At 42.3% G+C, this 19,666-nt stretch overlaps 1 protein-coding gene across 1 annotated transcript; it reads right to left on the bottom strand.

The window, feature by feature from the left end:
• Positions 1 to 1,013: 1,013 nt before the first annotated feature.
• On the bottom strand, positions 1,014 to 3,164 carry LOC125277672 (trace amine-associated receptor 13c-like). The gene has a single exon (XM_048206135.1). It carries the CDS (start codon positions 3,085 to 3,087, stop codon positions 2,092 to 2,094), a length of 996 nt encoding a protein of 331 aa, XP_048062092.1. The 5' UTR covers positions 3,088 to 3,164; the 3' UTR covers positions 1,014 to 2,091.
• Between the last annotated feature and the right edge of the window lie 16,502 nt (positions 3,165 to 19,666).

The raw sequence follows: 19,666 nt of genomic DNA, 5'->3' as shown, positions 1-19,666 counted from the left end.
GAAATAGCCTGCATGCAGTCCAGATATTTCACCTATAGAGAACATTTGGCACATCATTAAACAAAAAATATGTCAAAGATGACCACAAACTCTTCAGCAGCTGGAAACCTATTTCATGCAAAAATGGGACCAAATTCCAACACCAAAACTCCAGAAACTCATAACCTCGATGCCCAGATGTCTTCAAACTTTTGAAAAGAAGAGGAGATGCTACACCATGGTAAACATGCCCCTGTCCCAACTATTTTGAGACCTACAGCAGGCATCAAATTTGAAATGAGCTCATTTTGTGCATAAATTTTTTTTAAATTTCTCCATTTAAACATTTATGTTATCTGTGTTCTATTGCGAATAAAATATTGGCTCATGTGATTTGAAAGTATTTTAGTTTTCATTTTATTCAAATTTCAGAAACGTCCCAACATTTCCGAAATTCGGGATGTAATACCTAATTGGTATTAGTATCATTTTTAAAGGGTACCACCCCAATAACAGCTTTTATACATTTTTTTTTTTTTTTTTCAGAAAAAAATCAGTGTTTCACTCACATTTGGAAATTTAGCTGATCCTTGATGTGATCACAGCAACACAAAGTTGATTCTGGACTAATTTGATCTAATATAGTTTTTATAACTTTGCTGAAGTTTTTTTTTTTTTTTTTTTTTTTTGAACAAGTATTAATGTAGATTGTATTATGCTAGACTTATTACTTTGGCTATTTGTTTCAATAGCATTTGTTTCAATACTGGTTGTCTTTTACCCTGAGAGTGAGGTTAAAGGCCCATTTTGCCACCTCATACAGTTATATGTCCCACGGAATTTAACTCCAACCTGCTCTAATACACCTGCCTGGAAATTTCAAGTATTCCTGAAGAGCAGATTCAGGTGTATGTTTGACAATCTGCAGGACAGGCCCTCCAGGACAGGTTTTAGAAGCACTGCTTTAGACAGTAAAACTGTGTACTGTATACTCACACTGCATCTAAAACATAATAGATGGTAATATGGAATGATCTAAGTAGGAAATTGAGTGCTCTTGCAACCCATGACAGCACCCTCCGCATTTTCAATATATATGTTTGACCTCATATCACAGCTTGATTTGGTGTGTAATTTGGAGCAGATGAGATATGCCATACATGCCATAGGCCTTACTTTTTTCTGCCACTCATCAAAACAGAAATAAAGAAAGCTACAGGCACACTGGGTTCCCTCATATTCCTGCAAAAATGGTCAGTACTTCTTCTATTGTGAGGACCCGACACATCAATGAGAGCTGTTAGCCTAAACACAGTTGGGATTGTTTGACTGAATCATAACATCTTTCCCCTCATAAATGTATAAAATGAAACTGAAAGTATTATTCCAAAATATATTTTTTTATTATTCAGGAACTGAATGCACTACATATCAAAGGAAACTGTATTTATGAAAAACTTCTGAAAGTTCGAAATTAAATATACTTTAAATTAATGCCATGCATATTGTAAGCTTTGAAATAAATGCATTTTAAAAATGTAAATGCTTAACACGCTGTAGAAATACAGAATGAGTGTATTACTAATTGAATGTCATACTGGTTAATTGGTTCATTCTTATTTGTAAGATAAAAACAGGCAGAAAACAGGAGATATGAAGAGCTTAATAATAATTTCCATTATAATGATCAAACATCACTCCTGCCCATCATCAATCATTTCAGCTCATGTTGTGAAATTTGTCTCAATTGTTTTACTGTAAGTGTACAGTTACCATGGCTATGCATCAAAATATATTGTACCTTTCTTCTAATAAAGTAAATTTCTTTCATTTAAACTAAAGATTATCTTTGTAATAACTACTTTAGTGTGACAAATATTCAATTTTCTTTTTACATCTATCTTCCAAGCATCATTACTACAGTTTTGCTGTTCTTAAATTTTCAGACAGAGCAAATGGAGCAGATAGTGTCACTCACAAATATGATCACAATATACATGTTAGACACCATAATTCTCCTCCTAATGTTCTATAAAGAGGTGCTTAAAACAAGAACTCTATTTCATTTGAAGACACAATATCTCATTTACATTTGCATGAGAGTGCAAGTGATCATTTCTCTTCTGGGAACAGATTTAAGTATGCTGATGAAGGTTCAAATATTTTCAGTGTCAAAATGTATTTTGCTGACAGTCTGAACCATCGATAAAACATTGCATATATAAGTGGATTCATACAGGAATTTATGCATACAATCCAATACATTACATTAACTATAAGAACGTCATTTTCATCATGCCCAAGAGAAAGACTAATTAAATAGTATGGCATCCAGCAAAGAAGATAAACCAGTACTACAATCCCTAAGGTTCTTGCAGCCTTTTTTTCTGATTTTGCCTTTTTGTCTGTGACTGAATTTAAATGCTTCGCTTGCCGTTTTGCTACAAAGCAGATTTTCACATATAAAGGAATAATTACCCAACAAGGTGCCACTAAACAAACCAGAGCATCTAGTATTATATTTTCCAGCTTAACGGAAATTATGCATTCTCCAATACATGTGTGGTTCCTCTCTGGATACAGTAAAAACTCATACAACAGATAAAAATTATATATGAAGGAGAATATCCAGTTTACAACAATAGAAACAACAACTCTGATATTATTGACCTTCATTGGATATCGCAAAGGGTCATTCACAGCAATGTATCGATCCACAGATATAATAATCAAATTACCAAGAGATGCTGTGACAACCACATAAAGAATAAGAAGAAACATTGAGCAAAATATTTCTCCAAAGTACCAGCATGGCTCAATCAGTTTCATTCCCTGCACTGGCATGAGAATCAGTCCTGCGATCAGATCAGCCACTGCCAGAGAGAGGATCAGCACATTGGTGGGAGTGTGGAGCTGCTTGAAGTGCGAGATGGAGATGATCACCAACAGATTCAGAAACACGGTGAACACTGATGTTACAGCAATGAAAATGTACACAGCAATGAACTCTGCTTCAGGTCGGATACTTCTGGTACAAGACAAATTGTTGTTTGGAAAGCAATATTGGATTGTTTGATTGTCCTTGCTTGTCACTCCCCAGTTAGACATTTCCTTGCTAGATCTGTCTTGGAGTGCAGACTCTGTGTGAGGATGCTTGCCCCTAATATGACTCAGTTTTATACTTACAGAAGCTCAGCGACCACCTCATTTTAATATGATGTTTGAATATTCAGCTGTCAGCCTACCTGCAAGTTCAATATTCATAGACAGCTTAGATCTAATCTGATCTATATTCTAATAAACCTTTCATAAAAGACTGTACCTGAAAGCTTTTATATTGTTATATTCATAATAACAATTGAAGATGGAAGATGGATTTAAAAAAAAAAATATTATCCCAGTATAAGACTATATTAGAATACCGACACATTTGAAGCATTGTATCTATTCTGCAAAATCACAGCTGGTTCACTGAGTGATGTAACTCTGTGAAACGTCTTGCAACAGATGATTTACTGTCAGCTCTATCTGTGACACTTCTATCTTTGTTAATCCAGAATCTGAGTTGACGATTGTTTTTTGTTGTTGTTGAAGAGACAGGAAGGTAAATACAACCAGTGTTGCGGAAGGTTACTCTTAAAAGTAATGTGTTACAGTATTGTGTTTCTATTACATTACTTAGTTACTTTTTATGTAATGTAATTGCATTCTCACATGGCTGATGCTTGCTCTCTTCCAGGCCTCACAAATGTTTAAAGCAATAATGCATTCAACAACATAGCCTGTATAATTCACACCTTAATTTCCTTTTAAAAAGACATTTAGAATAATATTATATCTGAAGTACTTAGAATATTTCCTGACCCCTTGAGCAATGTACACCATACAAAAGTTCTCTTAATATTAAAGGTTATTACTATCACAGTTATGTTCAGATTCTCTGTCTTATTTAGTTTTTAGTCTTAGTTTTCTTTGTCTGTATTTGCCTGAGTTCTATATATATATATATTTCATTAGTTGCCATGGTCCCTGATTAGTGTCTCACCTGTTCCTTGGTCATCCCTTTAATCTTCCTCAGTTCCTCAGCCTTCAGTCTTCCTCAGTTCATGTGTTAACATTACATTGGTTTGTATATAGTTCTCGAGTTCTCTGTTAATTAAAGTCTAGTTCTCGTTTTGATCTGCATCACACATCATTCACTGGATTTTAATACAACCCTGACAGAACACAAGACCACTTGATATGGTTTTTATGGCAAATTTAAAATATGAAAATCCCTGCTGTCTAACTCCTCCTGCTGGAGCAGGGGGATCGCTCCCTCGAGGATCACATGAAGGACTTTCTTTATCTAGCTCCCTATGTGTTTTCTACAACACCAGCCTCAATGAGCGGTCGAAGGCACACCTGCCTGTGGATGGTCCTCGAGGGAGCTTCACCAAATATGTGGAGTGGGTGCTGATGCAGTGCAACTCACCTTTCATCATCTACATCATTGATGAGGACATTGCCAGCCATCAGCCCTGCTGTCTGTGGAAAAGCCAGAGCCCACCACTGTATTGGATCCCAAGCCTGCAACAAAGTTTGAGCCAGTGCGTTAGCCAGAGGCTTCTTCATCTTGGCGCCTGAAGCTAACGTGGAGTCTGTCCAGGTGTGCGAGCGGGCAACAAAATACATTGTTGAAGGCATTTTGGTGGAGTTTGTTGGAAGTAATTGGAGCCCTGCCCACACTCCAATTGTTGAAGTACATACACAGAGCTTGGTTATTGAGAAGTTATTTTGTGGTGAGCTGGATGAGGAGATGTTTGCTTTACTGCAGTCACCGCTGGTCCCATCCAATTCCATATCGCCTAAGTCATCACTGGATAAGTCCAATAGTCGCTGGTTAAGCCCAGCTTATAGTCTTCACTGGTTAAATCCATTACAAAGTCTTTATTGCCCAGCTTCAGGTATCTTTTGTCGTGGATGGCTCCAATAGGCTCCCTCGTCCCTCCAGCTCCACCTTGATCCAGTGTAGCTCTCACTCTGCTTTGGAGAGTCAGCAGCTGTGCCTCGACCCTCAACAAATTTCCAATTGTCCAATTCTGATTTAGAATATAATCACAGAAGGCCGAAAACTAGTAAAGGGTGCCAGTTCTAACAGCTACCATTCAGAAATCACATACATAATAAATGTGCAGCATATACTTGTCACGTGTATGTTAAGTCTTGTCAGCTGTTCCTGTTTAGTAATCATCATCTGTGTATTTAAGTTCCTGCCTGTTCTCTGTTCATCGTCAGTCACTGTTGGTGTGTCAAGTTATGTTGTTGGATGTAAGCCTTCTCTATGTGTACCACCAGTAAACGCTACTCTATCATATACTGTGTTCCTCATCTTCCTTTATGGACCATGTGTTACAATACTGTAGCTCTATAACAAAATGTATATATATATATATATATATATATATATATATATATATATATATATATATATATATATTTTTTTTTTTTTATAACAATAATAATAATGCTACTAATGCTACATAATTACTACAGTTTGTTTTTAATGACATTAAATGCAAGGCATCTGAAAACATTTAGTTTGCCCTGGCCTGCATGGATGCAATGCAGCCGACCAGTGGAAATTACCTAATGATCTCAGACTGCCTGTGGAAACCAAGAGCATGGTCAATCTCATTTCAATTTTGATGTGCTTTCTAGATTCCAGGCATGATAATTGCCACATGCAAAATGTGTATCTGACGTAAAGTGAGGCATGCTAATAACTGGATTAATTTCTGAAGATCCTCATATAGACAGTCAACAAGGGGATTTGAGCCCGTCGTCCTTCAGCAAATTTGTTCAGGCACAGCCATTCAAAAAAAACCCGCTCCTCCCGTCCTCAGCTAGGCATCCACACACCCCAGCCCGGCCACTTCCATCCAGTTAAGTGATTTAAACTCCTGTTTCCCATGAAGATGAACAAAAACCCAGCTCTCTTTTCCTCGATGGCCAATTTATCCGTCGCTTTCAGTCTCTTCCAAGCAATTTTTCTGATGATTTTAATGATTTCATGCCTAAGCGGTATACCTGTGATTATATAGACCTTATGGATCGCTCGTTGCATTCTGTTTTCTGGGTTGTATTTCCATACACAGCATGAAGGTAATTAAGATCTACGCTTTTTTATTAATAAACTGTTACGACATCCATGGACCCACTTTATATTAAGTGGTTCTAACTACTATGTACTTACATTTAAATTAATCATTTGATACAATGCACTTATTGTGTACATACATGTTTTTACATTGTACTTATATCTTAAAAACACCTGCATGTAATTACATCTGTAATTAATTTCTGTAATTACATTTATAATTACACTGTTGACCCATCCCTTACACCTTACCCCTACCCTTAAACCTACCCATACCACCAAAGCTTTCCCTAACCTTACCCGTATTCCACCTCAATAGCAGCAAAAGTGTTTTGCAATTCAATATGAACCCAATAAGTACATTGTACTTATTTTTTGATGTGAGTACTTAGTAGTTAAGGCCACTTAATATAAAGTGGCACCACATCCACTCCAAACATTACAAATCTCATGATAGCTTTCTTTAACTATAAGTAATTTCACTTCACCATCTAATTACTCTTCAACAATGAACTAGCTGACGTTTTTCAAAAATATGCTTTTGTGACGACCACAAAAGTGTCGTATTTGTGTTTTAAGAATATTCACAATTGTCTTTTATTTGAACACAAGTTATTGTATTTTTTTTTTTTTTTTTTTTAAACAAGTATCTCAGGGGTTTTATTTTTATGTGATTTTCCTACTTCAAAGTTAATGGTGTAGTGTTTGCTCCGGGCCAGCAGGGGCAGGGTCGGGTGACAGGTTTACTGTAGCTGTGTGAGTTGTGAGTTCCTCATTACTGCAGAGAGCTCGAACCTGATACACTGTCTCCTCGTTTCTCTCCTGTTTTACAGGTGGGTAAATGTACAAAAATAACTCAGAGCTAGGATTTAGCCCGGCTGAAATGTATGTGAGATATGAGTGGACTGTTTAGTGAAATAATTTTCGTTAGGGTCTGTTTCTGATTTTGTTTGAAACGAGTTTGAGATGAGATGGCAAAGTCCAGCAGAGTAATGGTCGACTGACAACGTGCACATTACGTTAGAGAGCAAGTTAGCTCGACACACGCACTTTCCCATGTATATATGCACATGAAGATATTTTTTTGAGCTTGCAATGTTAACAGATATGTTTAGCTCACTGGATGTTAGTTCCCCACCATCGGTTAGAAATGTTTTTTGCTCAATGAGTGTAGACAAAAATAGTTACAGTTTAAAATGAAGTTTAAAGTTATATTTGAAGCACTTTATTAGTTCTGAGCCTGATTTTGCAGTACTGTATTGACATGATACTGATAAAATACTGTGAATGGAAGTTTCTAAGTATCTTAAAAATAGCTGGTGAATATTACCATTGTCTTTACATTTCATTTTGATAAATAGTGTAAAATACAAGCACGAAGAGTAAGTGAACATGCATTTGGTACTAAGAGGTTTATTTTATTATGGATTTTGTATTGACATGGACAGTGAAAATTCATTGCAATGCAAAAAATTAGACACTAAATATGTAATATGTGAAACATAAAATGACTCTTAACAATAGAGATGGTTGCTGAAGAAAATTCTTAAAATAAATTACTGCAGAGAGCTCGAACCTGATACACTGTCTCCTCGTTTCTCTCCTGTTTTACAGGAGTCAATCTGTTCACCACGGTGCCGTTGCCACGGTACCCGTTACACTTTCAATGCTGTACAAAACTGAGGACCAGTGATTAGTATGTTCATACAGTTCTTTGTATATGTGTAATAGTTAATGTCATAATTAACTACCTTAATTTAGCTTTTTTAATTTCAGCCCTTTTCTCACAGCCCTTTCTGCATTCACATCACCTTCATAAAAAACAGTTTTTCGTTTGATTAGCAATTCTTCAATGTCCTTAGAGATCCACTGTTTGTTGTTTGGATACACCTTGACTTCCCTATTTGGAAGAACAGAGTCTTTGCAAAAAGAGATGTAACTGCAGACAACGTCAATAAGTTCATCAATATCAGAACAGGAGTCCTGAAACACTGTCCAGTCTGTGCACTCGAAGCAGGCTTGTAGCGCTGAAGAGCTATCCTCAGTCCAGACCTTCACCTGTTTTCTGACAGGCTTCTCCCTCCTCAGCACCGAGGTGTAGGCGGGTAAGAGGTGGACAGAGTTGTGGTCAGAGGCGCCCAGCGCTGGCCCCGCCTTGGACGTATATGCGCCTTTAATGGAGCCGTAGCACAGATCAAGAGTTTTATTACGATGTGTGGGGCATGTTACATACTGTAATTGTTTACTTTAATTGTTCCGATCAGAAAATCTTTGGTGGTTGCAACCAGGTATTAATTAGCACCTAAGAGATGAAGAGCTTTACATGGTCCTTCGAGCCAGAGTGGGCAACTTCTGAATTAATATAATGTCCATACATAGTGAGAAGATTAGTGATGCTATAGTTCGCTCCCATAGCTGAATGCAGATGCCAAAGTACCTTGAAGATTATGAGGTGGATTATGTACCACAGCAACGATCAGCACAAACACCCTCAGACCACTCCAACAAAGGAGAACAGCTAATAGGGGCTATAGGAGGTCCATTACAGTCTCACAACACCCTGGATGCTGGCATTGGTCACTTCCCTGCCTATGAGGGAAATACACACCTCTCTCCTGAAGCACTGCAGATGCACCTGAAAGATCTGGAAGAGGAGAACCATCAACTCAGACGTGACCTCAGAGAACACTCGGCAGCTCACAATCCAAGGTCAGTGTCTCCATCTCAACTATTTCTTTCACCCAGACACTTGGTGCACAATATGGAGGACTGAGTAACATCAACAAGAAATCAAAAAGATCCACATTAAATAAGTGAAAAGTCAATGAAACACAGTGAGGATAATTTGCATGCAGAACATCAACGTGATAGAATAGATGAGATCACTGTGGTAGATTTTCCCTACGCACCTTACACCTATGAATCTATAAATTTATACTCTACTAAGCGTAATTCAATACCTGTTCAAGTCGGCCGACGTCTCGGCCTGTTTTGGGCAGTATCACCTGGTAATAAGCTCTTTAGTGCTCCTCCACTAAACACTATCACTTGAGCATAGAAGTAAGATCTCTAGTGCCAAACAGACTCCAGACTATGCATTAGAATATGCTTTAATCATGGCCCACCAGCAAGAAGAATACAACAGTTTATATAGGACAGGAGCATGAAAGCATTTTACAATATGATTGGTTCTTCATATGTCAAACCCTCATGTTACTACGTAGCAAGATCTGCCCAAATCATGTGTTTATTAGTTCATTGTTTACTCAATATCATAGGGCTATTATATTTAGATGGTTGTCTAGCTGTCCCTAAGTTTAATTTCCCCTTTTCTTATATTTGGACATGATTTAGACACACACTGACTTAGGCCCATGCAAGGTTTGAGGATATTTAGGTTTCAAAAGCATATAAATGTTATTCCTACAAGGAAAAAGAAATGTTAGTTATGATTAATTTAAAAATTCCAAGCTTCAGAGGATGAGAGTGAGTTCCAAGCAATCCAGATCAACTTCGTCATCGGCAGAGCATGCAACAACACCCCAGAGGGCAGACTGTGCTGATGAACGCTACCATCACTCAAGGTGATGGTAGCCACTTCATGCCTTATCGTTCTTCATCGCCACTCAGTCAAGAGAACACTTATCATGGTCCAACCCCTACCATTCCTAATTTCACAACAGAGGATCCATGTGAGTTAGCCAGGTTAAAGGTAGCTCTTGACAATCTCCTGCCCGCCGACACTAGAGAGCGCTTTAAGTTCCAGATATTGATGGACCACTTGAAGCTTTAGGAAGCATTGCTCATTGCTGACTCCTACAGTTATTCCATGCAGGCTCTAACAGAACTCTATGGGCAACCCTTTCAACTTGCACTTCAACACATTGCTGTCCTGATGGATGGACCTAGCATAAGAAGTGGTGACACCAGAGCATTCAGGCTTTTCACACCAAAGGTTGAAAAATTCCTGGTTGGAATGCTGGACCAGTTAGAAAGTCCTGGATGTACAGCACTGACTTGTGGGTCTCATGTCTCCCACCTCCTAGATAAATTACCTCATGATCTCCGAGCACACTTTAAGAGGTATGTTAATCAACTTAAGACACCTATGAGGAGTATGAGGTGAGGGTGCAAGAGGACGGTACCCAGTTCAGTACTGACATCAGTAGAACTGCCATCTTCCATGGAAGCGAGCACAGACCAGTTTCCATGACTGAATCAGTTCACCAGAATGCAATTTCTGCATAATAGTGAAAACTAGCCAGTGCTTCCGCCAGATATCTCCCAAGGGTAGCATGTACATGGTGAAAAACAACGGTCCTAGTACTTAACCTTGCGGTACTCCACACTGAACTTGTGATCAGTATGACACCTCTTCATTTACTGCTACAAATTGGTAACAGTCAAATAAGTTTGAACCATGCCAATGATATTCCACTAATGCCAACATAGTTTTCAAGTGTATTTAAAAGAACGTTGTGGTCGATAGTATCAAATACACACTGCTAAGATCCAGTAACACTAATAGAGAGATACAACCAAGATTGGCTGATAAGAGCAAATACAGTGGTGGTCAGAATTACTGGCACCTTTGGTAAATATGATCAAATATGACTATAAAAACAATAATGCATTGTTTGTCCGTTTGATCTTTAATTCATAAAATAAGCAAAAATCTAACCTTTCATTGAAGGAAAAGAATTGAAAGTGTGTGTGTGGGTGTGGGGGGGGGGGTCTTCACCTATAATGCCTGATGAGTTTGGAGAACACCTGACAAGAAATCAGAGACCATTCCTTCATGCAGAATCTCTCCAGATCCTTCAGATTCCCAGCTCCATATTGGTGCTTCTTTTCTTCAGTTCACTCCATTCATTTTCTTTAGGGTTCAGGTCAGGGAACTGGGATGCTTCTGACCATGGCAGAAGCTTCATTTTGTGCTTAGTGACACATTTTTGTGTTGGTTTTGATGTTTGTTTTGTATCATTGTCCTGATGGAAGATCCAACCATGGCCCATTATTGGATTTCTAGCAGAAGCAGTCAGGTTTTTAATCTGTTGGTATTTGATAGAATCCATGATACCATGAATCTGAACAAAATGTCCAGGACCTCCAGCAGAAAAATAGGCCCACAACATTAAAGATCTAGCAATATATTTAACTGTGGGCATGGGGTACTTTTTATCCCTGTGTGCACCAAATCCATCTGGTGGGTTTTCTGCCAAAAAGTTTTTTTTTTGTTTGTTTCATCTGACCATAGAAGCCGGTCCCATTTGAAGTTTCAGTCTTTTCTGACAACTGAATATGCTGGAGATTGTCTCTGGATGAGAGCAGAGGATTTTTCTTGAAATCCTCCTGAGCAACTTGTGGGGATATAGGTGCTCTTTGATTTTTTTTTTTTTTTTTTTTTTGGCTTTCTGAGACTCAAGACTCAATTAACCTCTGCAATTCTCCAGCTGTGATCCTTGGAGAGTCTTTGGCCACTCAAACTTTCCTCCTCATCGCGCATTAGGACGATTTAGACACACGTCCTCTTCCAGGCAGATTTGTAACATCTTTAGTTGATTGGAACTTCTTAATTATTGCCCTGGTAGTGGAAATGGGGATTTTCAATGCTTTAGCCATGTTTATACTCCTGTGGAACATGAAGTCATGGCTGGACACTTTCATGTACATGAACACCCTGGTTTGCTAAAAAAATGTAAATATGAATGGGAATATACTTCAGAGATATTTTACTCATAAAAAATTCTAGGGGTGCCAATAATTGTGGCCAACGTGTTTTTGAGAAAAACATTTATTTCATATTGTGATTTCTCCCCCACTTTCAATTCTTTTCCTTCAATGAAACAATAGATTATTTTTGTGTGTGTGTGTGTGTGGGGGGGGGGGCAAACTGAATCGCATAGCCGAGACTGATGGTCCGACTGAGCCAGCGAGATGGACTGGGGAGTGCTAACCAGGCTTGCAGAGACTGTATACGCGGGATCAAAAGGACTGTAGGCGTACCCGCAGTGGGGCAGCGAGGTGGAATGCAGGGACGCAGCTTTTGAAAATTTTGGTACTGAGGGCGCCCCCCCTGTGGCTGCCCCTGCACCCGTGCCACAGCAGCAGCCTCCATCCAAGCACGCCCTTGAACAGAAACAAAACGAAACACAGGATTTACCACCTGGCCCTCCTCCGGGGGAAGGAGTTGTGTGGTCACCATCACCTGAAGAGCAGTCCCATCCATCTCCAGGTCGCCAGTCCAAAGGCCACTTGCTCTTGGCTTTACTACCCTTCTTGGCGGGGGCCTGGACAGGCTGGGCACCCCGCTTGCGACCGGTTCCACGGCACCACTTGGATAGAGCCTGCTGCTGTGGCACTGGAGCGGGGGAAGCTACAGGGCGGCGCCCTCTGCGACGAGCAGAGTGAGGTGCTGCCGGTGGCGGATAGGTGGATTCAGCAGCTGACCACCGCGGCAGGATGTGGCTGATGGTGCCTTGGCCTGATGGACCTGCAACAACACCATAGCGTGTAAGGCAGAAGCGGCTTCCCCGTAGGCCTAGTAAGCCCTGCCAGTAAGATCCGACGAGTGCTTACAGGCCCCGGAAGGGAGAGATGGCTCCCCCCGCCAGGTAGATTTAGGGCACAGTTTCATTGCATCAGCCTGTTACCACAGGGGGGATGCGCGTAAAACCCTTTGTCGCACTGCCATCAAGGGTGTGAGGGAGGAGGACCCACCAGAACGGTTTTGGGCAGTAAAAGGGGCCATCCATGTACCGGTGAGTTCTTCATGCCCTTCCGGGAAGAAAGGAACTGGGGTGGGTGGCTGAAAACCAGTACACGCCACCCTGAGATACCAATTGTCCAACCTCGAGGGCTCTGGACACAGTGGAGGATTCCACACGAGCCCGACCCTGTTGGCGGCCCGGGAAAGCATAGCCATCATCTCCAGATCTGAATCGGGCACAGTTAATGTTCCCGAAGGAGGCAACTGCGCCGACTCGTCATCTCCAGAAAAATCTGCCTCACCATCCAATGCAGTTATCGGCATCCAGTCATTGTCGGGAGCTCTGAAGGATATGGATGGTGCACACCTTTGAGATGGCCCACCGTGCTTCCCCAGCAGCTCTACTGGCTGCGGAGTGCAGGAGGAGTGAGGGTTCCTAGGGGGTTGGTTCCCCGAAGGAAGTGTGCTCACTGTAATCCTCAGATCACCAGTGCCGCTACCCGCAGCAACCCTCTGAGGAGGATTGGAATGAAGCAGCAGCACTGGGACTCCGCCCCTCGATCGCAACTCTGAGATGGTCATCTTCCCACAGTGGGTACATGACTCATCCACGAACGCTGCCTCAGCATGCTTTAAGCTCAGACACGTGATGCAGCGATTGTGACCATCCCTCAGTGCCAGGTAACGACCACATCCAGAAACACACAAGTAGAATGTCATCTTTAAAAAGACAGAAGCTCTACTTGTATAAGCTCTTTCAGGGATTTGCTCTTAAAAGTGCAGAAGCACGCAGGGGAACAGCCGCAGCAACACAGACAGGGATTGTGTGCAGCCTGTCATGTGCTTTCCTCTCTTTGAAGGCGCTCACTCTTACCAGCTGTCAGAATGGCCTTTTAGCGCTCAAAGCACACCTTTACCGGCCATAAAAACAGACTTTTTTAAGCTGAAGAACAGTTTTTTGCTCATAGCAAAAGAGAAGAGAGGTCTTCGACCCCGCTTCTGTGCTGTATGCCCGCTCTAAAGAGAGAGTTCGTCCTGAAGAGCTGACTCATCTTTTTAGACACTTGCTTGCAGAGAGACAGGAACAGCTGAAGAAAAGCTGAAGATGCAATGCACTTGCCGCTCATTAAATACCCGCACTGTGAGGTGAGCAGCTGCTGCATATGATTGCATGCAAAATGTGCATTGGCTCATGTTAGTTACACTCAAAGCAGATTGGCCTCTCTAGTGAGATTCCTATTCGTTGTTCTGTCGGTCACCATCCGGTCTCATTTGCATTAAGGACTTACCTCCATGCTCCAGTCGCTCGACTTACCTGTCTCCAGCGTCTTCAAGTCTTCTCCTGTGTTCCATGTGTGTGTGTGAGTCGTCTAACGTCTTTAGTGTTCCATCGCTCAACCATTGCCCAGGATCTTCAACTCTACAAACACAAAGGACAGTATCATTCACCATTCACTCACCATTCATGTAAAGATCATCATTCAACTCACCTGCACTTCTGTTTACTCTGCTGTGTGTTAATAAACTACCATTAACTGTATTCTCCAGTCTCTGACTTGTCTGTGTTGTAACAGATGACCGGATGAACACCAGCATGAGTCACCCGGATCTGTTTCAAGAGCTCGTTAACGCTTTGTGCTGAGCACTCACCACCAATCCACCATCATCACAACCAGTGATCACCTCCATCACCACCGCCATCACTCCTTCACCTCCGGTGTACGCCAGTCCCATGGCCAAACCGGCACCCTACTCTGGTTCGGAGGAGTATTGCAAAAGATTTCTCCTGCAATGTTCGCATTGAGATGTAACCGCACTTATTTCCCACTGAACAGTCAAAGGTAGCTTTCATAATTCAAAAGTTAAGCGGCAAAGCTTTACAATGGGCCGAATCTATTTGGTCTCAAAATAACGCTGTCATCCAGTCTTATTCCAGCTTCGTATCCCACTTCAGAGAAGTTTTTGGAAAACCAGCCTGGGATTCATTTATTGGTGAGAAATTGTATCATTTAAAACAAGGCACAATGACTGTGAATGAATATGCTCTTAAATTCAGAACTCTAGCTGCCACAAGCGGATGGAATGAACAAGCTCTACTAACCACCTACCGGCAAGGATTGGACCTTCGAGTGCGGGTGCATCTCGCTGCATGCGAGGATACCATCGGCCTGGAATGCTTCATCCAACTCTCCATCCGTTTCACCACTCGTATGCAGTCATGTCTCAAAGAGCACCAGGGCCAGCCACAGTTTACCACCTCCCTCTGCCGACCAGAGTCCATCAGCCCTCCAGAACCAGCCCACAAACCCATGCAACTGGACAGCACAAGACTGACGCCCACTGAACGGCAGAGGTGGCTGACCCAGAATCTGTGCATTTACTGTGGTTCTCTGGGGCATGTGATCTCCACATGCCCAATTCGTCCTCCTCGTTCCATCCTTCCCTCTATTAATAAGATGAAACCACTCACCACTGTTGTAAACCTTACTGCTGCTGATGTTTCCATTCCAGTCACTGCACTCCTCGATTCTGGGTCAGCAGGCAACTTCATCTCTGGCACCCTCTGTCGTCAGCTCAAGCTCAAGACCTCGGCTATGCCATCCACCTACCAGATTCACTCAATAACTGATAAACTGATAAACTCAGTAGAAGACAAGTACGTCGGAGCATCTGCCCCATTCAACTTCAAGTTGGCATCCTTCATGTGGAAAAACTACATCTGCTGGTTCTGAAGGAATCCACCACTGACATGATCCTAGGGCACCCATAGTTGGAGCAGCACAACCCAGTCATCTAGTGGAAAACCGGTCAGATCCTGAAGTGGGGCGATACCTGTTTCCTGAGCTGTTTTTCTGCAATTCCTGTACCATCTTCTCCATGCACTGAACATCTCTTGGTCTGCACCACATCCATTGAGAGTCCTGTAGAGAAACGTTCAGTGTATATACCACCTTGTTACGCCCCCTTCAGTGACGTCTTCTTCCCGAAGAGAGCATCCAAGCTGCCTCCACACCGGCCATGGGACTGCACCATCGATCTGCTTCCAGGTGAGTCAGTGCCCAGGGGAAAGATCTATCCCCTGTCAATCCTGGAGGAGAAGGCCATGGAAGAGTACATCAAGGAGGCTCTGGCACAAGGTTACATTCGTCCATCTACTTCCCCTGCTGCTTTAAGCTTCTTCTTTGTGGCAAAAAAGGACAGAGGCTTGCGGCTATGTATAGATTACTGGTCATTGAACAACATCACCGTCAAGTTCAGATATCCCCTTCCTCTTGTCCCAGCAGCGCTAGAAAATCTCCGTGGTGCCACTGTCTTCATGAAGTTGGACCTCTGCAGCGCCTATAACCTCATCCGGATATGTGAGTGGAAGACCGCCTTCATGACCCCTACTGGACACTATGAATATCTCATCATGCTGTATGGCCTGGTCAATGCCCCGTCCTTATTGAAGGACTTCATACATGAGGTGCTCTGGGAGTTTCTCCACAAGTTGGAGAAATATACATCTTGGTGTATATTGATGACATTCTGTTATACTCCCGGAGTATGGCCGAACATCACCACCACGTTGCAGAGGTCCTGAAACGCCTGAGGGAATTCCAGCTCTTCCTGAAAGCAGAGAAATGCTCCGTCCATCAACCCTCAGTGCAGTTCCTTGGATACAACATCGACAGCAGTGGCATCCGAATGGACGAGAGGAAGGTGGAAGCCATCTGGAACTGGCCAACTCCCTCCACAGTCAAAGAACTCCAACGATTCCTGGGTTTCACCAACTTCTATTGACGTTTCATACAAGATTACAGCACCATCTCCAGCCCACTTACAAGCCTCCTCCGTAATAAGCCCAAGTCTCTGTCCTGGACACCTGCTGCCACCAACGCATTTAACATCTTGAAAGAAGCATTCACCACCGCTCCTCTACTCCTCCATTCAGACCCTGACAAACCCTTCATCGTAGAGGTCAATGCCTCGACCACCGGTGTAGGAGCAGTCCTTTCACAGCAGCAGGGGAATCCCAGGAATCCCTTCTTCTCCCGCAAGCTCAACCTGGCGGAGGTCAACTATGACATCGGCAAAACGGAACTTCTCACCATCAAGTTGGCCCTGGAAGAGTGGAGGCATTGGCTGGAGGGTGCTAAACATCTCTTCCTGGTACTCACAGACCATAAGAACGTGGAGTATCTAAGAGTAGTGAAGAGACTGAATCTAAGACAAGCACGCTGGGCGTTATTCTTCACCTGCTTTAACTTCACTATCTCCTATCGTCCAGGTTCTAGGAATATCAAGGTCGACGCCTTATCTCGTCTATATACCCCTGAGGAAAATCCAGAAAAACCTGAAACTATCCTTCCAGAGAAGCTCATTTTCAGCCCCATCACCTGGTCAGAGGAGACCATACCCCCCTCTAATGCCTCCGAAAAATTCTTCTCTCTCCTAGGTGTGACCGTCAGCCTATCATCTGGATACCAGTTGAACGGGCAGACGGAGAGGAAGATCGCTTCCTCCGTACCTTCTGTCACGGCCACCAGGACTCTTGGAACCAGTTCCTGAGCTGGGTCGAGTATGCGCAGAACTCCCTGCGACAACCTTCCACTGGACTCCATTCCAGTGCGTACTCGGTTACCAACCCCCTTTGTTCCCCTGGTCAGGGGAACCGTCGGACGTAGAGTGCGAGGGTCTGGGACTCTGCACATCATCAGCTGCAACGGGCCCTGCGCAGACGCAGAATGACAGCCGACCTTCACCATTCCAATGCTCCAGCATACCAACCAGGACAGAAGGTCTGGCTGTCAACCAGAGACTTCAGACTGCGTCTGCCTTGCCGGAAGCTGAGTCTCAGGTTCATTGGCCCATTCACCATCGTCAAGCAGATCAACCCAGTCACGTATCAACTTAAGTTACCCCCTCAGTACCGTATTCATCCAACATTTCATGTATCACTCCTGAAACTCCTACGAGGTTCGCGAGATCCTGGACTCCCGGCGCCATGGTGGTCAGCTGGAACATCTGGTGGACTCGGAGGGCTATGGTCCTGAGGAGCGCTCATGGGGGACCCACAACATACAACATACTTGATCCCAACCTGCTGGACACCTTCCACGCTACTCATCCCAACAGACCTGCCCCACATGGAAGAGGATGACCACCACAACGTCGGGGTCCTCGGCCCTCAGGAGCGGGCCGTGTGTGTGGGGGGGGGGTCTGTACTGTCACAGACATGCCAGGCTCCACCACTGTCCAATCACAGTGCACTCCCTCACCCGAATACTGATCACACGCACCTGCACGCAATCAGCACGCCAATCAGTGACCACATAAAAGACACTCACACACACTCAGTTACCGTCCGGTCTCGTTTGCATTAAGGACTTACCTCCATGCTTACCTCAAGGACTCCAGTCGCTCGACTTACCTGTCTCCAGCATCTTCAAGACTTCTCCTGTGTTCCCCGTGTGTGTGTGAGTCGTCTAACGCCTTCAGTGTTCCATTGCTCAACCATCGCCCAGGATCTTCAACTCTACAAACACAAAGGACAGTATCATTCACCATTCACTCACCATTCACATAAAGATCATCATTCAACTCACCTGCACTTCTGTTTACTCTGCTGTGTGTTCAGTAAACTACCATTAACTGTATTCTCCAGTCTACGACTTGTCTGTATTGTAACAATAAGCCTGAGTGTTGAAACAACAGTTAAATTCAGCAAGAAAAGGAGGAAAACAGGAGATTTAAGCCACTTTTGCTTGTGGATGAAATGTTTGCATATAAAATAAAGAAATTAACAACATATTCAAGAGATCACGATTTTGGATTTTCATTATAAATAAAATAATATCTTTAAGGATAAAACTGTGGGTCACATTAGTAGGGTTAAAAATATAAAAACAAATTATCCCCAAATTTTTTTGGTTATATGTCAGGATTCTGTTTTGTCATGTCTTTTATTTTGTAATTTGTTAATGTTAATGTTCTGTTGTAGTTCTTGTCATGGTCACTGTAGTTTTTGTTAATTAGTTCCAGTTGTTTCTTATGTCAGGTAGGCCTATTTAATCATGTTCTAGATCTTGCTTTGTGTGGATCATTGATTTGTATGTGTGCCTTTCATGTGATTATGGATGCCTTGAGCCTATACTTCATGTTTAATATCATGGTCAAGTGATGGATGCCTCTCATTTTTGGAGCTATTAAACATCTTTTATTTGCATATAGATCCAGATTGTTGTTTGATTTTTTGAGGCCACGTTACATTATACTACAATCACAAAATAAAGGGGTAGCTGTTTCATCAACAAGACAAAAAAATGAGCAAGTTTAGTCAATATCAAGATATTTACAGATAGATGAATTAAACCTGACATTCATATCTTTTAAGTGTTTTCGCTTGTGAAAACGTAGGTCACATGATAAAGTCAACATGGTGGATGATGTCCGGATCGCATTCATACTCAATGAGATTAGTATCTACTCTTTTAGGCTTGTTAAGTAAGTACTTATTGAAATTAAGTACTTACTCATTGAGTAGGCTGTTTCAGGCACAGCCACTGTGTATTCAATTAGATCAGGAACACTCTTACTCACTTTTATGCATAACTTGTCCATACAGTACTCCTTGAGCCCCTCCTAATCGGCTGGATAGTACAACATCCCTCAGGTAATTTACAATACCCAGACACATTTTACCCAATCTATTCTAATGTTTATTTTGGTCAAGAGATATACTTCAACATGAGCCCATGCAAGTGTGAGATTGGGGAGATTTGGCCCTCAAGTGTAAAGATGTGGTGGGGCTTTATGCTTCCCCCTCTCTTCTTGTGGATTCTATAGTGGAGGGCCAA

This window comes from Megalobrama amblycephala, linkage group LG10 (genome assembly GCF_018812025.1).
Source record: "Megalobrama amblycephala isolate DHTTF-2021 linkage group LG10, ASM1881202v1, whole genome shotgun sequence".
NCBI classification, from domain to species: Eukaryota; Metazoa; Chordata; class Actinopteri; order Cypriniformes; family Xenocyprididae; genus Megalobrama; species Megalobrama amblycephala.
The sequence above is the reverse complement of the archived record's forward strand: the minus strand, read 5'-3'. Positions and strand labels throughout refer to the sequence as shown.